At 35.9% G+C, this 21,031-nt stretch overlaps 2 protein-coding genes across 8 annotated transcripts; one reads left to right on the forward strand and one right to left on the reverse strand.

Moving 5' to 3' along the window:
* Positions 1-7,842: 7,842 nt before the first annotated feature.
* Positions 7,843-12,164, forward strand: LOC112287321 (alpha-xylosidase 1). The gene is made up of 6 exons (XM_024530272.2): positions 7,843-8,016; positions 8,327-8,346; positions 8,697-9,007; positions 9,259-9,905; positions 10,070-10,300; positions 10,513-12,164. Exons 3-6 carry the CDS (start codon positions 8,763-8,765, stop codon positions 12,078-12,080), a joined length of 2,691 nt encoding a protein of 896 aa, XP_024386040.1. The 5' UTR covers positions 7,843-8,016; positions 8,327-8,346; positions 8,697-8,762; the 3' UTR covers positions 12,081-12,164.
* A 410-nt stretch (positions 12,165-12,574) lies between these two features.
* On the reverse strand, positions 12,575-20,651 carry LOC112287360 (putative histidine kinase 4). 7 transcript variants are annotated; one of them, XM_024530327.3, is made up of 13 exons: positions 20,479-20,626; positions 18,695-19,484; positions 17,383-18,485; positions 16,380-16,477; positions 15,797-15,977; positions 15,415-15,575; positions 15,006-15,250; positions 14,645-14,838; positions 14,417-14,527; positions 14,193-14,282; positions 13,805-13,877; positions 13,218-13,672; positions 12,575-12,996 (listed from the first exon to the last, which is right to left on the reverse strand). In XM_024530327.3, the coding sequence occupies exons 3-13, from the start codon at positions 17,956-17,958 to the stop codon at positions 12,676-12,678; spliced, it is 2,505 nt and encodes an 834-aa protein (XP_024386095.1). In that variant the 5' UTR covers positions 17,959-18,485; positions 18,695-19,484; positions 20,479-20,626; the 3' UTR covers positions 12,575-12,675. The 7 variants fall into 7 exon arrangements, with proteins under 7 accessions (XP_024386095.1, XP_090107145.1, XP_090107138.1 ...); XM_090251019.1 differs by having other exon boundaries at positions 13,218-13,877; positions 17,383-18,479; positions 20,479-20,651; XM_090251012.1 differs by having other exon boundaries at positions 13,218-13,877; positions 20,479-20,629.
* Positions 20,652-21,031: the final 380 nt, after the last annotated feature.

A 21,031-nucleotide genomic window follows, 5' to 3' on the forward strand; every position in this document is an offset into this window, starting at 1 on the left:
TTGTAACCAATTAAAATCTAATAACATGACTTTCATTACATTGTATAATAAATTATTTATTAAATATATATGTACATTATTTTCACATGATAGCCAAACCATAACACGACATTATCTTGGTATGGGATACTATCAATGGCTGAGAGAACCTATCAACTATCTTTGATGAGAACAAAGATTAGAATATGTGGCAAATATATTCATTGTATCTTGGATTTCTTCAACATATAATAATTGCTTCTTATAGAACTTATCTTGAGAAGGAAGGATAATATCACAAATAACAAGTTTATTTGTGGGCATTCGAAGGTTATTTGGAATGAATTTGAACTTAGCTTTGTGAAAAAATTCAAGCATATGAAAAATAATGATGATATTATATTGGAGTAGTTAAAAATTAGGCAAGCTAATTACAAGATAGCAAAAGATTATTCAAACCAATTAAGAGATCTTGTAGAAAAACTTGATGTTATTTCAAATAATTCTATTTAAACTTTATAATTCAAATAGGGCTTATTATTAAGTATTTGACAAGGTATGATATAAATATAATCCAAAAATATGAAAGAAATGATTAATGCCACCTTTGATATTAGACACATATTGTCATTTGCTCGAGAACCTAAAAAAAAGAATCTAGATAGAACACTAGCTACGTGTAGATATTACTACAAAATATACTCCAAAGATTGTTAGTAGAATTTTGAAATCTAAAAAATCAGTTGAATAATACTTGAAGAAAGGCAACTACCACAACTATAGAATTAGAAGAAAAAAAATCAAATGTAATATATTCTATCTATAATGTAATGAAAGACCAAGAAATTGGTCCTTATAATCAAATATTTAATTTGAAGGCAAAAAAAAAAACCAAATTAGTAATTGTGCTTATGCACAATAATAATAAAAATATTAAAATCAATATAATCCGCATTATAGTTAGATAACCATCATAAACACCAAAGAATCAAACTTACTAACAATCTCAATGATAGAAGTGTATCATAATAAGTACCTAGGCTAATTGGCACCAATCCAAAGTACCTACAAAAATGGAATAAAAACCTTGCTTCTTGTATATCACAAAATATTTGGAGTGACTTGAGAAGATTTACAAATAAATAAAATAAGAAATATGTACAAACAAGGTCTTAAAGCCAATTGGTACTAATATTAAAGAAATTACAATAAAAGATATATTCAAAAATACTACAATTAAGATTTTTCTTGCTCAGTTATTCAAACTAAACCTCAAGATACTGACAGATCTAAAATACAATATACAACCCAAACCATTATCATAAGTAGTTGCAAACTTAAATATTGTAGCTATAGATCTCAAGGTTGCAGTTATCATGCTTTGTATTGGGAAGCATCAACTAATTAATGTACTTCTGGATTGAAGATTAGGCATTAATTCTATGACAAATCATATCCATAAGTTCTTCAGACTTCTTTATTCCGAAGTTAATTTATTTATACTCCATATAAAAATTGATGCTTCGATTATATTTTTTTTAGATATTACAAAATAAAATTATCACCACTCAAGAAATTTGTATACCAATTACTTTTTTCAATATTTATGATGCTCGATAGAAGTCGCTCCTTAGTCATCTTAAAAAGATCGTAATTACAAGATATGAAAGTGTCTTATAATTGATTCAGTAATAAAATCACTATTCATTATCAATATTAATATGTGTATATTCATATCAATAACTGTATCACTTAAGAAAAAACTTGAATGACTTCACAAATTACATGCAGAAATTAGACCTTCTCATTAAACTTAGATCAAGAGGAGCTTATGTATGCATTCAAACTTAACTTGATTTCTAATGCAAAAATAAACTTTGTGGCCATAACAAATAACAAATAATTAGATATATCTATGAAATTTATTATTAAGTTTTAAGATTGATTTTTCATCAATAAATAATCAATATGAATTAAATTGAAAGGACAAAAAATTATAAGATGGTTGCTTAATGCAAAAAAATAAAATAAAACTTATCAATCCTAGGATACCTTTAAAATCCAAATACATCACAATCTAATACATCTAGCAACATAAAAATCATTGTAATTTTATTGTTATAAAAATATCAAAACATATTTGTTAGTTATGTGAAGATTTAAAAAAAATAATTGTAGTGATGGACAAGCATCAAATCAATCTTGTCTCAAATGCTACGTCAATTCAACAGAAGTAATGTTAAATGAATCCCAATTATATACAAATCATGAAGTATGAGTTGAAAAAACTCCTATAAACTAGATTTATTTTACCTATGGATTTTACTTCATGGATGTCATCCATGGTAATTATCCCAAAAAAATCAAGAGCTCTATAAATTTATGTGGATTTTTGTCGATTAAATGTTGCTACAAAAAATAATCATTTTTCCTTCTTGTATATAGAAGAAATTACCAACAAGATAGCAAGCCATAAGATGCATAGCTTTATCAATTGTTTCTTAAGAAATTACCTAGTGGCTATGGCACCAGAGGATAAAAACAAAGCAACCTTCTCTATAGAATGGAGATTATTCTATTTCAAACAAATGTAGTTTGATGCAAAAAATGTACCCATGATATTCTAATATGTAATAGAATTTTTATTTAAATCATATCTCCAAAAATTCTTTTAAATATACCTTGATGATATAACCATCTATGGATCCAAAAATAAATACATCTACTATTTGCAACAAATCTTGAAGCGTGTTAAAAATATGACATCAGAATTAAAGCAAATAAATATATGTTTTTATTCTTCTCTAGGCTCATACTTGGATATATTATTTATCATTTGGACAAGTTTCTCAATCTTGAGAAAATCAAATAAATATAGAATATACTTATACCTTACAATCATAAAGCCATATAAAATATTTTTGAGATAGCTTAGTTCAACATGACATTTATTAAAATTTTGGCACACATGATCTCACCTATATCCAAATTCAATAAATACAAGTATAAATATGAGCTATATTAGCATACTTCCCTTGCTAAAGCTTTTAAGTGAGTTAAATGCATATATTTGAATTATCCAATATTATTGGTATGTAATTAGTAAGTCTTATTTAATGTATACACCAACATATCTAATGTCTCTATTAGAGAAATGATTGCACAAAACCACACAAAGAAAGTAAATCAACTCGTATTGTATGCAAGCCAAATGTTAAAAATGATAGAACAAAATTATTCAACCTCAAAATGCGAGGTTGTGGCAATAGCATATGCCATGAAAAAATACAAGCATTATTTTTTTAAGAAAAAATTTTAATTTTTTGTTGATCATTACACATTATTCAATCTAATAAATCAACTCATGATTATTGGACGTATAGCTTGATAGATAATGCTACTTATAGAATATGGCTTTTAAATTATTTACATCTTTAAAATACAAAATATTATTGTTGATTATCTCTCAAGAGCTTGTTATACCATATTGGAGTGAAGTATCAACAAATCATTGTGCAATATTTGATAAACCTTTTGTTTATCAAGCATTACACATCTACAACCTATTATCCATAGGACAATGGACTAACCAAATTTACTAAAAAAACTATTATTAATATGTTATGTTGCTTTATACATGAGAATAAAGCCGACTAGAATGAATATTTATTGGCTATCTTTTAGATCCATTGCATAGCTTATAAAATTGCAATGGACCATTCTTTGTTTGAAATTGTATTTGGAATTCAATCCCTACTTCCTATATAATACATTGTGTCTACATTCAATAAATTCTTACTTTTGCAAGACTCGGCTATCAAAGCACTTGTGGCTCATGTAAAAGATTTCAAAAAAATAGACAAATTACACCACTATGCTATAACCATAATTGAATATAGTTAGAAAAAAAATATCCACTATCTATTAAAAATAAGTGTAAACCTCTCAAAATTAATAGAAACAACATGATCATTTGGTGCCCCAAAGACCCAAAAATTCAAAGTATCAAATTCAATGCATTTTGGCATAGATTGTATAGAATTCAGTTTGTGCTGTCCAACTCTATAGTTTTATTAATCAATTAAAAAAATTATAATATACACATCACTATCATAAATACAAATAAAATTTGTCAATATGAATTTACAAGCTCAATTTTTACGTGCCTATATGCTACTTTCCTAAAAGATATTAGTTGAATCGTCAAAAAAAATGACAATTCAGAATCATCATACAATTATAATTCTAAGTTGTATCTAACACATTCTTTTGAGATTGTGGTTTTTCATATTACCACCTCATTATTTAAACATGGTATAATTATAAAGTAGCTTATCTTATTGACAATAAAATTGATGGCCAACATAACAACATTTGAAAACCTTTACATTAATATGGTTTCTTATACAAATACCTCTCAACACTAATTTTCCATCTTAGAATACTTATCTTGCCATCTTTCACTTATACCATCTTGTTTCTTTTCCTTCTTGTTTTTATTTATCTCGATTTCAAGTATTTCCTTCTTTTTTGTAAGCATCTTGATATATATACAATTCTTCACTATATCTAAGATCTAAGCATAGATTGATATATAAGATAATAAGCGGGCCGATAATGTAGGTTTATGAAGTTATTATTGTTAGTTCTTAATTGCCATAAATAAGAAGTGGTATTAAAAATTTGTCCAAAGCATTGCATGATACAAATCATTAGATGACTAGTACTTAGATTTGATCAAAGACAAGGAAATCTTGTGGAATGTAAATTATCTTAAGGTAATGTTTGGATTTGATATTTTGAAAGTCACTAAATATTGACTTGAATATGAGTTGCCATACCTTAAACATAATGACATTACTAATAATAAAATCTATAGAATAAACAAATACAATATGCATATTGTAAAGATCAAATGTAACATTAAGAGGTATATCCATATTTGTGGCATATTGTCTTGAATATTTTTTTGCAAGTAAGTCAACATTATTTCAAATGTCACCACAGACTTATATCTCTTAGTGAAAAATGATAAAAAAATTGACTGAGGCATAATCATCAATAATGCTTGTACACAAAAATTGAGGTATCTTTAAAAAGACTAATATTCTTGTACTACCATTAGTTTCTTCTTTTCAATATATATTATCAAATATTAATATCATATTACCAAATTTAGATGTATATTACGTCAAAGGTTGATCAAGAATATCTATAGAAAGATCAAAGAAGATGTCAAGAGCAAATATTATATGAAAAATTTAATGATGAAGTTGAGCATAAGAAATCTTGGACCAATGTCGATATCTACATCATTGTAATAGATTTATTGCATCTTAGTATGAAGGAAACAAATTAGAAAGCAACAATCTAAGAAACTTGGTTGCAACACAAAATCCTAATGTATATATTACACAAGTTGGTGGTATTGGCTAATGAAGAAACCACAAGGTTATAGCTCCGTGAAGACTATGCCTAAGATATGATCCATAAATATTACAAGTTCAACATAGTATTACAATTGTAGATCAAACAATTGAAACAAGACATAGTCCAACTACATAATGTTTCGTTAACATCCATAGGCATCTAAGATATAGGAAATAAATTGCATAAAATAGAAAACTTGTCGTCTCAATTTAAAAAATATATTGTGTGATTTTTCAATAATAAGACAAACTTATGAAACTCAAGTACAATTATACAATCATAAAAGATGAGTTACAAAAATTACAAGACAAAATTTATGCAACACAATAGAAATAAGATACTCTTAAAGCATTGAAAAATGTCATTCAAATCTAAGTCAAGGAATTGTAAGCTCTTAATGCCAAATTCCAAGAAGCTCAAGTAACATTAGCATTTGTGCTTAGTAGATTGCAATTGCATGTCAAAAGCATGACACAAACAATAAAGATATGAAACAAAGAAGATCTACTCCTACTAGCAGAATAAGATTAGGATACATAAATCTTAACTTAGATCAATTCAAAAATGATAAAAGAATGTGTAGTATAGTATACAATAATAGCCCTTCTAACAATCTCATATCCTAAATAGACACATAAAGATGCAAATTCACCTCACATATCACTTACATGTATAATTGATCAGAAGGACCAATTATAGATCTTGAATATTGTATCAAACTATAAGTTTGATGTACTTATTACTTGTGGCTATCGATTGATATCAAGAATATGTTACATGATATAACTTACTTACTTAATCACAAAGCACAAGCTCAATGACAATGATGTGCATAGTAGTGGCTTAGATGGAGAGATCAATGATGTAGAGGAAGCCTAGTGTATAATATTGAATCATTTTGTCAAACATCTCTATCTTGAAGAAAGATTTTCCATCCACTCTAACATGGTAAATTGCTTGATTTGCTCAAATTCTATATGCAACACAATTTTTGATGTCTATCAACATGGATCAAAAATCTAATATAAGTACTATCATATATACATGGATTTGCCTAAACAATTTTTAAATTGTACAATAGACAGGAACCACCATCCACAGAGTATTCTGAGATGCACAATCCAAATCCAAAAAAATTCTTACTTTTCAAAGATCCTAAGGACAAAATGTGAGATATCTTGATAAAAAAGAAGGAGGTGGCAGAGGGAGGAGGTGAAATATTACTTGCTTAAAGAATCCACATCCAAGTATAAAGATGTTATCTCTCTAAGGAGCATGTATCCACCATACATGATGCCTGCCAAAATACCCTGATGGCACAACATTAGAGGAACAATAAAAGAGAGGATAATACGCCATTATAAGGCCATCAAAATTAATGAGGGACATAGCAAAGTAGAAGAATACGTAAGGGTCAAGGAAAGCACTTAGCTGTCAGTTGAGAAGTAGCACCACAAGTCAAATTACAGTTGGATGAGAGACCATATAATTTTTGACTAAGCAATAAATAAACCTTTGCCTTTTTTGATCATCATATGTATTGAGTCCAATCTTGTAAGGTCATGTCATGTACTTGCTAGTAACCTTGAAAGCCCAAGTAACAATTCCCAATAAAAAGATGCCCTAAATGAAATTAATGATATTTTTCATTTAAAATGTTAAAATTTTTAGAGAGAGAAAAAAATAAAAGTAAAGATAAAAAGTATTGTGTGTATGTAGGGGTGAATGGCATTCAGGATGTCCACCTAATGGTTCACTTAAAAAAGTAAAGAAAAAAATATATATAAATAAACTTTGATTACATCTTTTGTTTCACGTTTTACATCAAATTCATACATAAAAATCGAAAAGGTGTCTGTCTGTCTGTCTGAGTGCATGAATGAAGTTATCTGTCTGAACGGATGAATGAAGTGAAGTTGAAGGGAAGAATTTCATTCGTGTTTCTGGGAAGGACAAACAAAGGTATCAATGGGCGAAGGCCACGAATGCATGCGACTTGGTCTTGTAAAGTCCTCCTGTTGGACCGCAGCATGGCAGTCCAACATAAACAAGTATCGGTGTAAAGCGAGAAACAACAAAACAACTGCATCCCACCAATCTACAGCATCGAGAGCCGTGAACTAGAAGATAAGAAAAAAGAGCACGCTTTAAATGAAATCATAAGGGGACAGATAGCAAGAACTCAACAGAGACTAGGAGAGCTTGCAGTGAAGACAACTGGACCTGAGCACTACTGGTGCAGACATTCTGGCACCTGTATGTATATGACACAGCCCATCAACAGGACCAGTTCTCTGCGCGTGCTTTTTCTTGCTTGCTTGCGTTTATCCTCTTCACTGCCAAAATGCTACCAGTGCTGCTGCTACTGCTTTCACTAGCTTTTGCCTCTTTCAGCAAATGCTGTTACTGTTTGTCTCGTCTCAGGCGGTGAGTTACGGTCTCCTCACGATGCCTTGAGAGTTGGTCCTTACGGGTCATTACTTCTGGTGCGGAACCAGCTCTCATGTCCGTCTCGTATCTTGTGTTGCTGGGATAGCTTATCAAATATCGGTTCTGAAAGCTTATTACATACAGCAGCGGAGTTCAGCTGCGGGTCAGTACAGGCTGGTGAGAGAGGGAAGGTTGCTGGGGCAGAGCTGGCTTGGTGCCGTTCTAGCGACCTGCGTTTTTGTTGATTGAGTGAGTGGGAAGGGTGGTGTGGGTAGATCACTTTTATTGGTTTATTGGCTGATGACTAGATTGGAAGTGGGATGATTGATCGCGTAACGACGTCATGTGAACTGTTTACGTTATGATTCGATGTACACGTTTATGCGTTTGGTTTTCCCTGTTGATGATGGCGACGATATATGGGAGCTGTAACCTCTAAAGAGTGAAGAATGGCCCTACGATTTTAACAACCACCGTTGCCTGGCAGACCTACAGAGACGTAAAGCGGTGTGTGTCCTTTTCAAGTTGGCGATTTCGGTAGAATACCTGGTTGGCGTAATTAGGTGCGCCTAGACTAGGCACTCTTTAGATTGCTCATTTCATCTTGTAATTGAATGCAAGCTGCAATCATTGGGTCCATCTTTCTACATGTACTTCAAAGTATTCTATACATAGTATTCGGTGTGTTGGGTTTTGCTAGTGATTGAAATTCTATGGTTTTTATGCCGTGTTCCATTGTTGCAAATATTTTTGAATCGGAGGGCATGACCCATCCTGCTGCCAATGATCATGTTTTGTAATGAAAACTCATAACTGATGCCGCTTCTTCTTCTTCTTCTTCTTCTCCTTCGTGACAGATTACTTTCAAAATCAATTGTATCGATATCTTTCGAAGGAGTTTTGAAACGGTGTTTTCAGCCATCATGGCAAGCGGCAAGATTTTCTTTTCCGCATTGGTTTTGTTCGTGATTTCGGTGAAGTTGCCGGAAGTCGATGCAGGAATAAAATTCAATGAAGCTTTCATGGATCGCCAGCGCGGCATGCACATCCTTACGTCTATGAAGGAATATGAGAACAAGCAAGGCTTTGAGGCAACCTTAGGCTTCGTTTCTGAATCTGGAAACGACACATACGGTGAAGATATCAATCCATTGCAAGTGACAGTCAGGTAATCAATCAAAACCTCGTCCATTCTTTCCCCTTCTTTCTCCTCCATCTCACTGGTGAATCAATTCTGCGGTAACCAATCCAACAAATGGAATCAGTCGCATCAATTTCCCACTCACAAACTCCTGCACTTAGCTGATCGTATTCAAACCATATTGTGATCTGCTAAAGCTATCTTTAGTCTGATATATTCAGGGTGTGATCCTGATTTAATCCTCTTATTTTACTTCCACTAAAAATCGTCCTGTGTAGGATTGAAAAGAAGACACGATTGCGGGTGTACATTTCAGACTATTCCAATTCTCGATGGGAAGTGCCTCACAGCCTCCTTCCCCGACCCAAACTATCCTCAAAACTAAAGCACGTCTCCTCTCCCCAACTAGCTGTTACCTATACTCGAAAACCATTTGGATTTGCTGTGACAAGGATATCGAACGGGGAGGTGTTATTCAACTCGACACCTCCGACGACAGGCAACAAAAACTTATTGTTCAACTCACTGGTTTTCAAAGACCAATATCTGGAACTGTCTACCCAGTTGCCTTCCACAGCAGCTTTGTTTGGTCTGGGCGAAAGCACACGGCCTGACGGTTTAAAGCTCAACAAGAATCGCACTTTTACGTTGTGGGCTACCGACACCGGATCTATAAGGACCGATGTGGATTTGTATGGATCGTATCCATTTTACCTGGATGGCCGTGAAGGAGGATTGTTTCATGGTGTTTTGCTTCTCAATAGCAACGGCATGGAGGTTGTTTATCAGGAGAATTATTTGACATACAAAGTGCTGGGAGGCGTTTTGGATTTTTACTTCTTTCTAGGTCCAAGTCCACTGGATGTTGTGGATCAATTTACTCAACTTGTTGGGAGACCCGCTCCTCAACCATATTGGTCATTTGGTAAAAGAACTAACAATTGCTGTCTTAGTTGTTACGATAATTTTATTGAGTTATTTGTCTTTGAATCTTGTAGTTTCTTTTTCTTGTGTTTATATATATAAATTTAGTACTAATTCTAACTGTTGTCAAGATACACAAAAATTTATATGTGGAAATGGTTGCAGGATTTCATCAATGTCGTTGGGGTTATAGGAATGTGAGTATGACAAAGGCTGTTGTTGAAAATTTTAGAAAAGCAAAGATTCCTCTCGATACTATGTGGAATGATATTGATTATATGGATAAATATAAAGATTTCACAAATGACAAAGAGAGATTTCCTTTGGAAGAATGGCGAGCATTTGTAGATGAATTGCATGCCAATGGACAACAATATGTTATTATTATTGATCCAGGTAAAATTATATATGATTTGAATATATATGTACTTATTATAAGCTAAAACATGTAAAATATTTATCATAATTTGTAACAATTGTTTGATTTTATTAGAAATATTTTTATTACTACTATTGGTATTATTCTTTATTAAAATGTTTTATATATTTTATATGTTTTTTATAGTATAATTTTGATAAGATTTATAATAGATTGTGTCATTTTTCAGGTATTAGTATTGCATATCAAAATTATGGAACATATATACGTGGACTTGAAGCCAATATTTATCTAAAAAAGCAAAATGGAGAGAACTATTTGGGTCAAGTATGGCCTGGGCCAGTTTTTTTTCCAGATTTTTTCCATCCAAATGCAACTCAATGGTGGATTAATGAGACGCAAAGTTTTTACAATCAAATACCTTTTGACGGAATGTGGATTGATATGAATGAGCTTGCTAATTTTTGTACGGGAATATCATGTACATGGAATGGTACAATAATTGACGATTATACAAGTTGTTATTTACAATGTCCAAATGTACTTAATCACACCAAGTATGACATTCCCACTTACAAAATCAACCATGAAGGAACATATGAAGGTCTTGGTTATAGAACGGCAGCAATGACAGTAAAACATTATGATGGAACAATTGAATATAATGTTCATAATTTGTATGGACTTTCTGAAGCAATTGCGACAAATAAAGCAATGACTATAGTGCGTGAAAAGAGACCCTTTGTTCTTTCTCGAAGTGGTTTCATTGGCTCGGGAGCTCATACTGCTCATTGGACTGGAGATAATGGTGCATCTTTTAATGATCTAGCATATTCTATAGTAACGGTGTTAAATTTTGGAATTTTTGGAATACCAATGATTGGAGCAGATATATGTGGATTTAATGATGAAACTACTGAAGATATATGCAATCGATGGATTCAAGTTGGAGCATTTCATCCATTTTCTAGAGCGCATAATAATATTGCTAATAAACCTAAAGAATTGTATCTTTGGGAATCAGTTACAATCTCAGCTCAAAAAGCTTTGGGTTTGAGATATCGTTTGCTTCCTTTCTTTTACACTTTAAACTATGAAGCAAATAAAAAAGGATATCCTATTGTAAGACCTTTGTTTTTTGCTTTTCCTACAGATCCAAATACTTTAAATGTTAACTACCAATTTCTTATTGGTAATAGCATTTTAGTATCTCCAGTAGTTACAGCAAATACAACTTCAATTGAAGCATATTTTCCCAAAGGCACTTGGTATAATATGTTTGATTGGTCAAAAATACAAAGTGTAGGTGAAAATTTCACTTTAAGTGCACCATGGGATTCAATTAATGTACATATTCATGAAGGTGTTATCCTTCCATTACAAGAAAGTGCATTGACATCAATTGAGGTTCGAAAAACACCTTTTACATTGGTGGTGGTTTTTCCAAGTGGTGCTTTAAGTGGAAAAGCAAATGGATATGTCTTTTTAGACAATGGAGACGAGATTATTATTTACTTAAAAGTAAATAAGTCAAGCCTTATTATATTTGAAGCATCTCTCAAAAATGGAGAAGGAGTCCTAAAATCCAAACTAAAATTTAAAGAATATGCACTTGAAGAAGGTTGGATTCTTGATGGTGTTATATTATTAGGAATAAACACTACACATACTTCCTTCTATTTCAACAAAAATTCAATAAATCCCGAAAGGAAGATTCTAGGAGAAGAAGGTTTACATATTTCAGGCCTAAACTATCCTTTGGGGGAGGCCTTTGAACTTAAGTGGAATAGTACTTGATGGTTTTAATAGTTTTGTAGAGTTTGAGAGAAATTTCAAAATGTACACTTGAATAATATTGTAATAAACTTGAAATTTCATAAATTTCTAATCTTAAATCTATTTATACATAAAGTATTTTTTGTGAGACATCAAAAATATATTCAATTATCTAATATTTTTTAAAGAATCTTTACTTCAACCAAACACTTTTATTGCTTCTAATAAAATTATTAATCATGGTCATAAATGATTAACTAATATCTGATGTCACATAGAATGTAATAAAAACACATCATATATAATGACAAGATAGATTTTAGAACATTTCTACAAGTAAAATAAAACTGTGCATTTACTCCAAAAACCTTCCAAATAATCACCTACCAAATAACTTGAATAAATTTATCTTGCTTTCTAGACTAATTTTTCCTAAATATGACACAAACACAGACTGTGTGCAGCTTGCCTTGACCAACCATAATCTATTTGATTCAAAGAACAATTTGCAAGAATTCAAAATAATAAAGTTCTTCACATGTGATTCTATTTCTTTTTCACAACAAATGTTATAAGTTCTCAATTATAGAGTCAAAACTGTCTTTTAATAGCTTAGCTATGGTGTTCTTGGTGTAGAGCTTTGCATGATCTTATTCTGTACTACCTGATTGATTTTGGCAGAGAGATCGACCCAATCAATAGGTTTTGTTAAATATCCAGTCAAGCCCATAGCTCCAAGGCTCTCCCGACCTTGAGTCAGTACATCAGCAGTCAAAGCGAAGATTGGCATATCAGCTACACCACCACCCAATGCACGAATTGCTTTGGTGGCACTAAGACCATCCAAAACCGGCATTTGCAAATCCATCAAGATCATGTCGTATTGGCCAGTTTGGATCTTGTCCACTGCAAGCTGCCCATTCCCTACCAATTCAACCTGTGGAGACAAAATACATATTTGAGTTATTGAAGATCATAAATTATAGTCACAGTACAACAGATTCCTCTCCTGCCTGCATGTACTTCCATGCGATGCAAGTCGGCGCTGCTTAATGTTAAGCTTTCAAATGAATACCATTTGACTGACAAAATTCACCTGTGCATCATAAGACTTGAGAAACCGTACAGATGACCTTGAGAAGGTTAGACGTAGAGTACCTCGTGACCATAATGTTTGAGCATCTTCCAGATAAGGAGTTGGTTCACTTTATTATCCTCTGCAACAAGAACTCGCAGGGTTCGCCCTTCAACCTTCCAGTTTGATTCTCTCTTGTCCCCTTCACGTGAAGGGATGTCCACCTCAGGCAAGTATTTACAATGCTTGAGAGCTAGTTTAAGTGGCACACAGAATACAAACGTACTTCCGGCACCCACTTCACTTTCAACCCATATCCTGCCTCCCATTGCTTCTACAAGACCTTTGCAAATAGCAAGCCCCAGACCTGTTCCCCCGAACTTCCTCGTAGTACTACTGTCAGCTTGAGAGAAAGACTGAAAAAGTCGACCTTGCTGTTCCTTCGTGAGACCTATTCCTGTGTCTGATACGCGAACCTCAAACCACAGCGGTGGCTTGTCAAGGGGCTCTCCCATATTCATAGACCCTTCACCATCCTCTGAAATCATATCGAGCAGGAACTCAGAATTTTCATTAACTGTCTCTCTTCTGTCACACACTATTTCAGGAGGATCACGTTTTAAATCAACGAAAGATGGGTCCTGGACATCCTCAGCAACTTCCTTCATACCCACTTCATGATTCTCAGGTGGTTGTGAGCCTTGGCAATGTTCGCTCTGCGCTTCGTCATCCTTTACAAACCCCTGTGAGCTCCAAAGTAACCACTATATAAGAGCTAATCCAAAAAAACACTTCAACTGCCTAGAAAAACAAATCAGAAACCCGTGCTCGAAGTGCATGATGCTGCTTCGAAGGGTTCAAAGCAGACCTGACATACTCATACTAATCAACAGTATGTACAATGCAAAGGCAACCCCCTATACTAGTCACTCAACTCATAGTAGTCACTGACACTTGGAAAATACATACAAAGACTGCGGATTGTATCACTGTTATGCACCTCATCAGTGAGAGCATAACTGATTTTGACTGTATCCGAATCCTCTTGGCCGTCTTACCTGAATCGATTCATCTATGCGTTTCCATATGATCTTGATATCACCACGCTCAGTGAATTTAATTGCATTACTCAGCAAGTTTGTAAGTACCTGTGAACTCAAAAACCTTAGCACCGTTGATGTTATTTGAAGCATCCTTTCATTAGTGTCGAAATAGCAACGAGCATTTCAGGTTTGTTAGATTTAATAGGTTTGTTAGACTCAGGGATCAGCCACTGACATACCTGCCGGAGTCGATTAGGGTCACCTCGCACAGCCATCTCGTCCGGAGGTGGCTTAGATACTGTAAGGCTCAACATTTTTTCCTGTAGTTTTCCTTGAAACAAGGCTTTGACCTGCCACATTGTCACACCAAGAACTCTGAAAATCTTGACATGTGAGAACTTAATGTGAAAACTCATTTACTCCTTTACATGAAGGATTAGATAACAACAAAAACTAAATAATCTGACCTGGTCTAGAAGCTCTCCAATGTGGAAGTCTGCTATCTGCAGATCTAAGTGGCCTGACTGAATTCTGGAGAAATCGAGGATCTCATTCAAGACCTGCATAAGACTCTCAGCGGATACTTGCATAACCTTGACATATCCCCCCTGCTCTGGGGTTAGAGACGTCAGAAGCAGTAGATCCAGCATACCCAACACCCCTGTCGACAAGAGAAAGAAGCGAAAAAATTATCAGCAAGAGAGTGACAATTTTAAAACACGAGCATTAAAGGGATGCTTCCATCGTAATTCCTTCGAAAGTATTACTAAATAAATGGCCCTTACAGCTGCTATTATACAACTCAATAATAGAGGAGAGAATCATAACCAGTCATTGGAGTCCGAAGCTCATGACTCATCATGGCTAGAAACTGAGATTTAGCAACGTTTGCTGCCTCTATTGCTTCATGTGCATCCTTCTCCCTCGTCACGTCATCGAATAGCCATACTCGACCAATGGTTGCCAAACTGGTGATTGGGTATGATCGCACTCGTAAGACAATTCGTGGATCCTTAAGCTCCCACAACCACTCGTGACAATGATCCGGGTAGGTTACCAAAGAGTTAAAACACCTGTCAGAAAGGAAATTGATGAAGATTAGAAAAAAAATGTACGATAGATTGTAGAAAATAAACCATGTAGTGTTAGCTCATCGCATTTATAATCGAAGAAAACGAAAAATTAGATTCACACGGACAACTTGAAGGTGCTACAAAGGATACTGACAATGACTCACCGGTATGTGCTGCCTCGATTTTTGCTCCGGTCAGCTAGTCTTCTAATGCCACCAGCTACTTGCACTGGATCTGCTTCACCTGCGTTAGGGAGACCCATTAATTTGGCTGCTGCTTCATTGACAAGGCAGGGTGCCCCTTTATCATCCACAAAAACCACTGCCTGTTTACATGTTGTGTCTGTTAGTGTGAAGAACACAAAATACACGATCAAACTGGAAAGTTGTCATACGCAAACATGATTAATTACCAACCCATTTCCTTCAAAAAGACTACGAACCATGTCTGAAGGTGAACTATCACCGTCGAAACGCGGACAAAGCATGCATTCTTACTGTAGAACTTCAGAAAGATGAACAATATGAGCGAAAACAGAAAAGTCACCTGTGGCATCCTCTTCATAATAGCGTCGAACCTGCGCCCCATTCGGTCACAGCACTGAGCTCGGACACGATTTGCGAGTAAAAGAGGGAGAGTGTGGCCGGCATCCTGCATCACATCCTCAGCTACGTCTGGCACCTTTGCAGGGTCCAACCAGAGAGCAAAGCACATGCCCTGAAAATTTCTGCCAGTAATCAGAGTAAAAGAAACGCAATGTTTAAAGAATTTCCAACATGACGAGAAACAATAACCTTTCCAACCACCACGTATTGAATACTCACTTCAGCATGTCACAAACAAAAGTTTGGAAGTGAAAAATCACATAAAATGATATCGGTGTCAAATTCGAGTCCTACGTGACCCTTGACCGACACTGCAAGTGCGTCTGTTACCATCATGATATTCGTCACTCTTCCTGGACATTCAACTGATCGAAAGAATCTACTTTTCCAGAGTAAAATCTCATATCAACTGTGCCTGCTTCACGCCCTGAGCCCCGGCTACAACAGAATCCGACGATAAATCAACCGACTCATGAATATCACTAGACACTGACGACACACTCACTGAGTGATGAAACACTTACTCTTCGGCGCTGAATTTCGTCGCTAAATATCGTTTTGGTCGAGATCCCAAAGCTGCAGTGACCATGCTTGGCAGCAACAGCCCTTGTGTGTCAACCACCTAACAAACCCATCCACAAACTCCGTTCAATTGTGCACTAGACAAGTTCCATGTGAAAATTCCAAGTCCTGTGAGAACAAGCACCACATAAACCAACGATATCTGCTCACAAGTGGAGTTGATATCCACAATAGAGATTGCGTCATAAAAATCCCCCAATGACTCAGAACCAATCACAATAAGAGGGTCCAGAGTCACTAAGTCAAGTATAGTTTACTACATGGAGCACGTCACGTGTTTAAGATAGTCATATACACAGCTATTCACCAACACAAATCCTCTATTGAATAAATAAAATCAAAGCAAGATCCTCCCAAGAAGCATTCCCTCGGCTGAAAATTTCGGTAATGAGAACTGAAAATTATGTGCATATATATGTACATCGGAAAACACAATATAAGCTCAAAGCAACAAACCTCTAAAAATCTCAGACATCATTATCCACTACCCAAGTGAAGAACACTGCAAACGAGCGTCCGCCCAAACCGGACTTTAGTTGCAGATCAACCCAGTGGAACACCCAAATTAACGACTCAAATTCGAAACTGTAGGAATAATTCGAACTCAGTTTCAGAAAATTGTCTTAGGTAAAATTAGAGTTAATTTTTTATATATATATATATATATATATATATATATAGAGAGAGAGAGAGAGAGAGAGCCAACTCTTCCCAAAATTCTCCCCTCACACTGATTCAAATCAATGTGTATTGGTGGCGAGCAAATCTTATTTTATTTCTTTGCAAAAAATATTCACAATTATTGAACTTCACATGACAAATATTCCCCCAAAAATAATCCCCTTAAAACGAAATTCATACAGACAGTCTACAAGCATGTACAGTGCTGTGCAAGCAAAAACTATAATCTAATCATGCAGCATTCAAGAGTTTCGATTGCCGCACCTCGCAAGTGTTCTTAGACAACAGTCCCTTGGATAGCCTGACTGGCACGCTGATCAAGTCCTTGGGCACGCAAAGTACCGTTTCAAGAAGACCTTGGGCATGCAAAAGCCCAGCAACGATAAGATCGCATTGAAGCCCTGTAGCCGTCATTTTCAGAACAGAATGAGGCAAGTCCATAAACTCTTCTTGTTGGGGTTTCTTCGCTCGAGACGCAGTTAACACCGCAGCGTTGTCCGTAGAGAGCAGTGAAGCTGCAACACCCAGTTTTTGCCTAGAAGACTGAGAGGAGATGTTCAAGAAGTTACTGGAACCCACCTCTAGATCTGTGCTGAGCATTGATATAGCATCCCTCGTGCATGAAGGACTACCAGCTGATGCGTCTGCATGTGAGGGCTCTAAAGTTGATCCAAAGGGTAAATTAATACTACTTGAATAGCTACCATCGTTATGTTTAAGCTTCTTGTTCGGAGTAGAAGATGTGGCAGTCATCTCAGTCTTGCTGGAGCTTAGATTAGATACTGCAGAACTTCCAGAAAAGGTAGACTGCACACTTTCTCCACCCCAATTCGACTCCATTCTGTCTGATCCTTGATACAGAAATTTCAGCTAGCTTAGAAATTGATGGACAACTAGCTGATTTCAGGTGAAACTTGTGATCAAGTTAATGTAGTACTTTAACCTACTCTTTTTTCAATCCAAATCACGAAAATTACTAAAAGGATTACAACACCTATTCCAGATTATGGCCATTAGCATCAGGGCTGCTGCATATTGTAATCTAAATTGATGCGCCCAAAAAAGAGATTGGACATAAACTTCTGAATCTCCTACAACCATTGCAACAACCGTAACTAAATCCAGAACCGATAGCAACTAAAAGGCTCCAGCAATAAGTCGCTCATCTCTCACGCATCTATCACTGACAAGGTGCTTTTTTCAATGCAGGAAGAACATCAGGTGCACTGAGTTGAGACAGGTGGCTCTCTGTTGATAAAATCTCCACAGTAGTCGGATCCACAAGAGCATGATGAAGATGCAATGCAACAGCAACTGGGACTGCCAAAATCCTTGGTGCTTTGGAGTACATGGCAAGGAATCTGGACCTACAAGCAACCCCATTACGATCAGAATTCAAGCACTAACGGGTACGTGTACCCCATGTTCACAGAAAAGTTGACATGAAAAACCATCAATAATTCCATTACAGGGGACTGATTTGAAACAATCCAAAAAAATTGTGCAGAATCTAAGAATTCCAAAATTGTGCCAATCGTCGACAATTCATTTGCAGTGCATGGAGGATGAAAAGGACCTAATGGAAAACACTGCGCGAATCACTTTGAAAAATGGACTTGTCGAAGATTAAGGCAATTTCTGGACGGATAATATGAGAAGTGTCTTCCTGCATATCTGCACTGCCGTTGAGTCTCTGACCGCTCCAAGTGGGAGAGATTTAGAACCTGATACCCCTTCCTTCAAACTGGATTGCGTAGCATGACACAGCTGGTTCAGATCTTCTTCGTCAAGGCCCCAAAAGAATCAGCAGCCTAAAACTATCTGCACACGTAAGTGCTCTGCCGCTACAAATATATTCCTAGCACCCTACATCCTGATGATCGTGAAAAGTTTCCAACGCACCACCTTCCAGAATATTACAAACATATCACCTTGGCGAGAATGAGGTCATAATGCTTTTGGATAATGTGCGTGACCGTTCAACCACACCAGTGACCGAGTGTCCGATGCTAATGTATGATTATATCTCCGACTCGTCTAAAATTGCTAGTAAATATTGGCATAATCATAAAACTTGGAGTATCACTGAACGTTATTTTCTCGAAGAAAATAACTTATACTCATCGAGAAGGTGAGGCACGTGTTTCCATAAAGACTGGCAAGCGCCATGGTCGAGGATAACAATCTCCTTCTGATGTCCAGTTAGTGTCTCAAGAACAGTAGGAAAATAAGACATATCCCGAAATCTTCAACCTGCTTACGTAAACAGCCCTAACTTCTACAACTCGTATCAACAGTGTACACGAAGGATACTTGTAATCCCGTACTCTGAAACGTAGAGAGTTTCAATCAGCTTCACGAGTAGTCTGCAAATACACCCCCAACAACCCCACAACCTTGCACAACTTAGAAAATATGGCTGGAAGTAGACAGACTAATGAGTTTGAACAATTCTCAATCTCGACAGCATCTTGTACAATCTAAAAACCCCCAAAGGCTGAAAAAACCCATCATATTAGTAATTCATCCCCGAAAGTTTCCATTCTAGTTTGCGACCACTTTGTTTCGTATTTGGTCGAATCCCGAAGATCCGTGGTGAACGTGTCGCATGTTGGTCAAAAGCCCAGATTCCAACGAAGGTCTAAGCTCTTCGCCAAACCAACCCTAATCAGAATGCGTTTCACCGAAGCGACAAATGACTGGAAAAACTCAGCGCACCCAATTCGATTACTGCGTCGCATCTTGTCCGTATCAAGAGGCTCCTGTAAACCGAGCTCTCGCACTAAAACAGTCACAAATTCCGACTCCAAAATAAGCAAGCACCTTCAGTTCGCCAAAAGTACCAGCGCCTTCTAACTGCCATTAAGAGATACTGCTGGTGTCGTAAACAAACCGAAGGACTGGGGAGATGACTACATCACGAAGAACAGCCTAAGCACTCCATCACGCACAGCAGCATAGGATGCTGCAACTGCTAGAATTAAACACAACCCCAAATTTCCGAACTGGTACTTTAGCGTAAATTTCGGTCACAAATCCATAGTATTCGCAAGGTGACCACCGACCCAACAACACCAAGGGCCTGCGGTAGATCGAAAGTGGGGAGCCCTTTTACGATAATCACAATTGCCGCAGGAACTGTGTCATTCTTGAATGTACCAGGATGGGAAATGCCCTTCCAAAAAAAACACAAAAAAAACAAAAAAAAACAAACAAACAAACAGCAAAGAAAAAAGAAAAAAGAAAAACAAAACAAAACAAAACCGGTCTGCACATGGTCTCAAAAGAAGCGATGCTTGGAAACTAGGAAGCTCCCGAAAGAAAAGAAAATCAGCAATGGTAACTGCAACTGTGTATCACCATTTGGCTCGTCTTCCGCCGCAAGCCGCTCCTGCAACCTACTTGCCCATCCATTCCGCCCAAACAGCTACGGCGACTACCTGGCTTCAATCAAGACAGCAAAAAGGGGACTGTATCGTAACGCAGTTGGCGAGACAAACGCTCTACAAGAGATTTACAGTAACTCACCACCCTCCTCTCACGATCTCTACAAGTACTTTCTCCATAGCATCAGCTTACGTCCGTCGGGAATGGCGACGGCAACGCACTATGTCCCCCATAGCCTGCAGTTGCTACTATTAGATGGAAATTTTAGCTAACAATTCCCACTATATTCACTTCTGTTTTCGCTTACCACTCCAGCATGCTCTGTTTGTACAATTACCAAATATCGTACACAAGGTGCACCAAATTTACGTTCTCAATTACTATTATTTTTAATTACTATTTTTTTTTTTTACGAATTCTCTGAACCTTCGTACCCAGTATGTTGACTCAAAATATGAATTCTAAAATTCACGGATGGAAACCCCGCTCATGTGTGTTTCCATAACATGTGCAGCTCCCCAACTTT

Source organism: Physcomitrium patens, chromosome 1 (genome assembly GCF_059467195.1).
Source record: "Physcomitrium patens ecotype Gransden chromosome 1, ASM5946719v1, whole genome shotgun sequence".
Classification (NCBI taxonomy): domain Eukaryota; kingdom Viridiplantae; phylum Streptophyta; class Bryopsida; order Funariales; family Funariaceae; genus Physcomitrium; species Physcomitrium patens.

Excerpts from the sequence above, each read along its gene's own strand:
- LOC112287321 (XM_024530272.2), top strand. The coding sequence starts at position 8,763 with ATGGCAAGCGGCAAGATTTTCTTTTCCGCATTGGTTTTGTTCGTGATT. Across the intron at positions 9,906-10,069 it reads TCAACCATATTGGTCATTTG|GATTTCATCAATGTCGTTGG; the intron begins GTAAAAGAACTA and ends AAATGGTTGCAG. Across the intron at positions 10,301-10,512 it reads TGTTATTATTATTGATCCAG|GTATTAGTATTGCATATCAA; the intron begins GTAAAATTATAT and ends GTCATTTTTCAG.
- LOC112287360 (XM_090251019.1), bottom strand. The coding sequence starts at position 17,958 with ATGGAGTCGAATTGGGGTGGAGAAAGTGTGCAGTCTACCTTTTCTGGA. Across the intron at positions 15,576-15,796 it reads TTATGAAGAGGATGCCACAG|GCAGTGGTTTTTGTGGATGA; the intron begins GTGACTTTTCTG and ends ACATGTAAACAG. Across the intron at positions 14,528-14,644 it reads TTGGAGAGCTTCTAGACCAG|GTCAAAGCCTTGTTTCAAGG; the intron begins GTCAGATTATTT and ends ACAATGTGGCAG.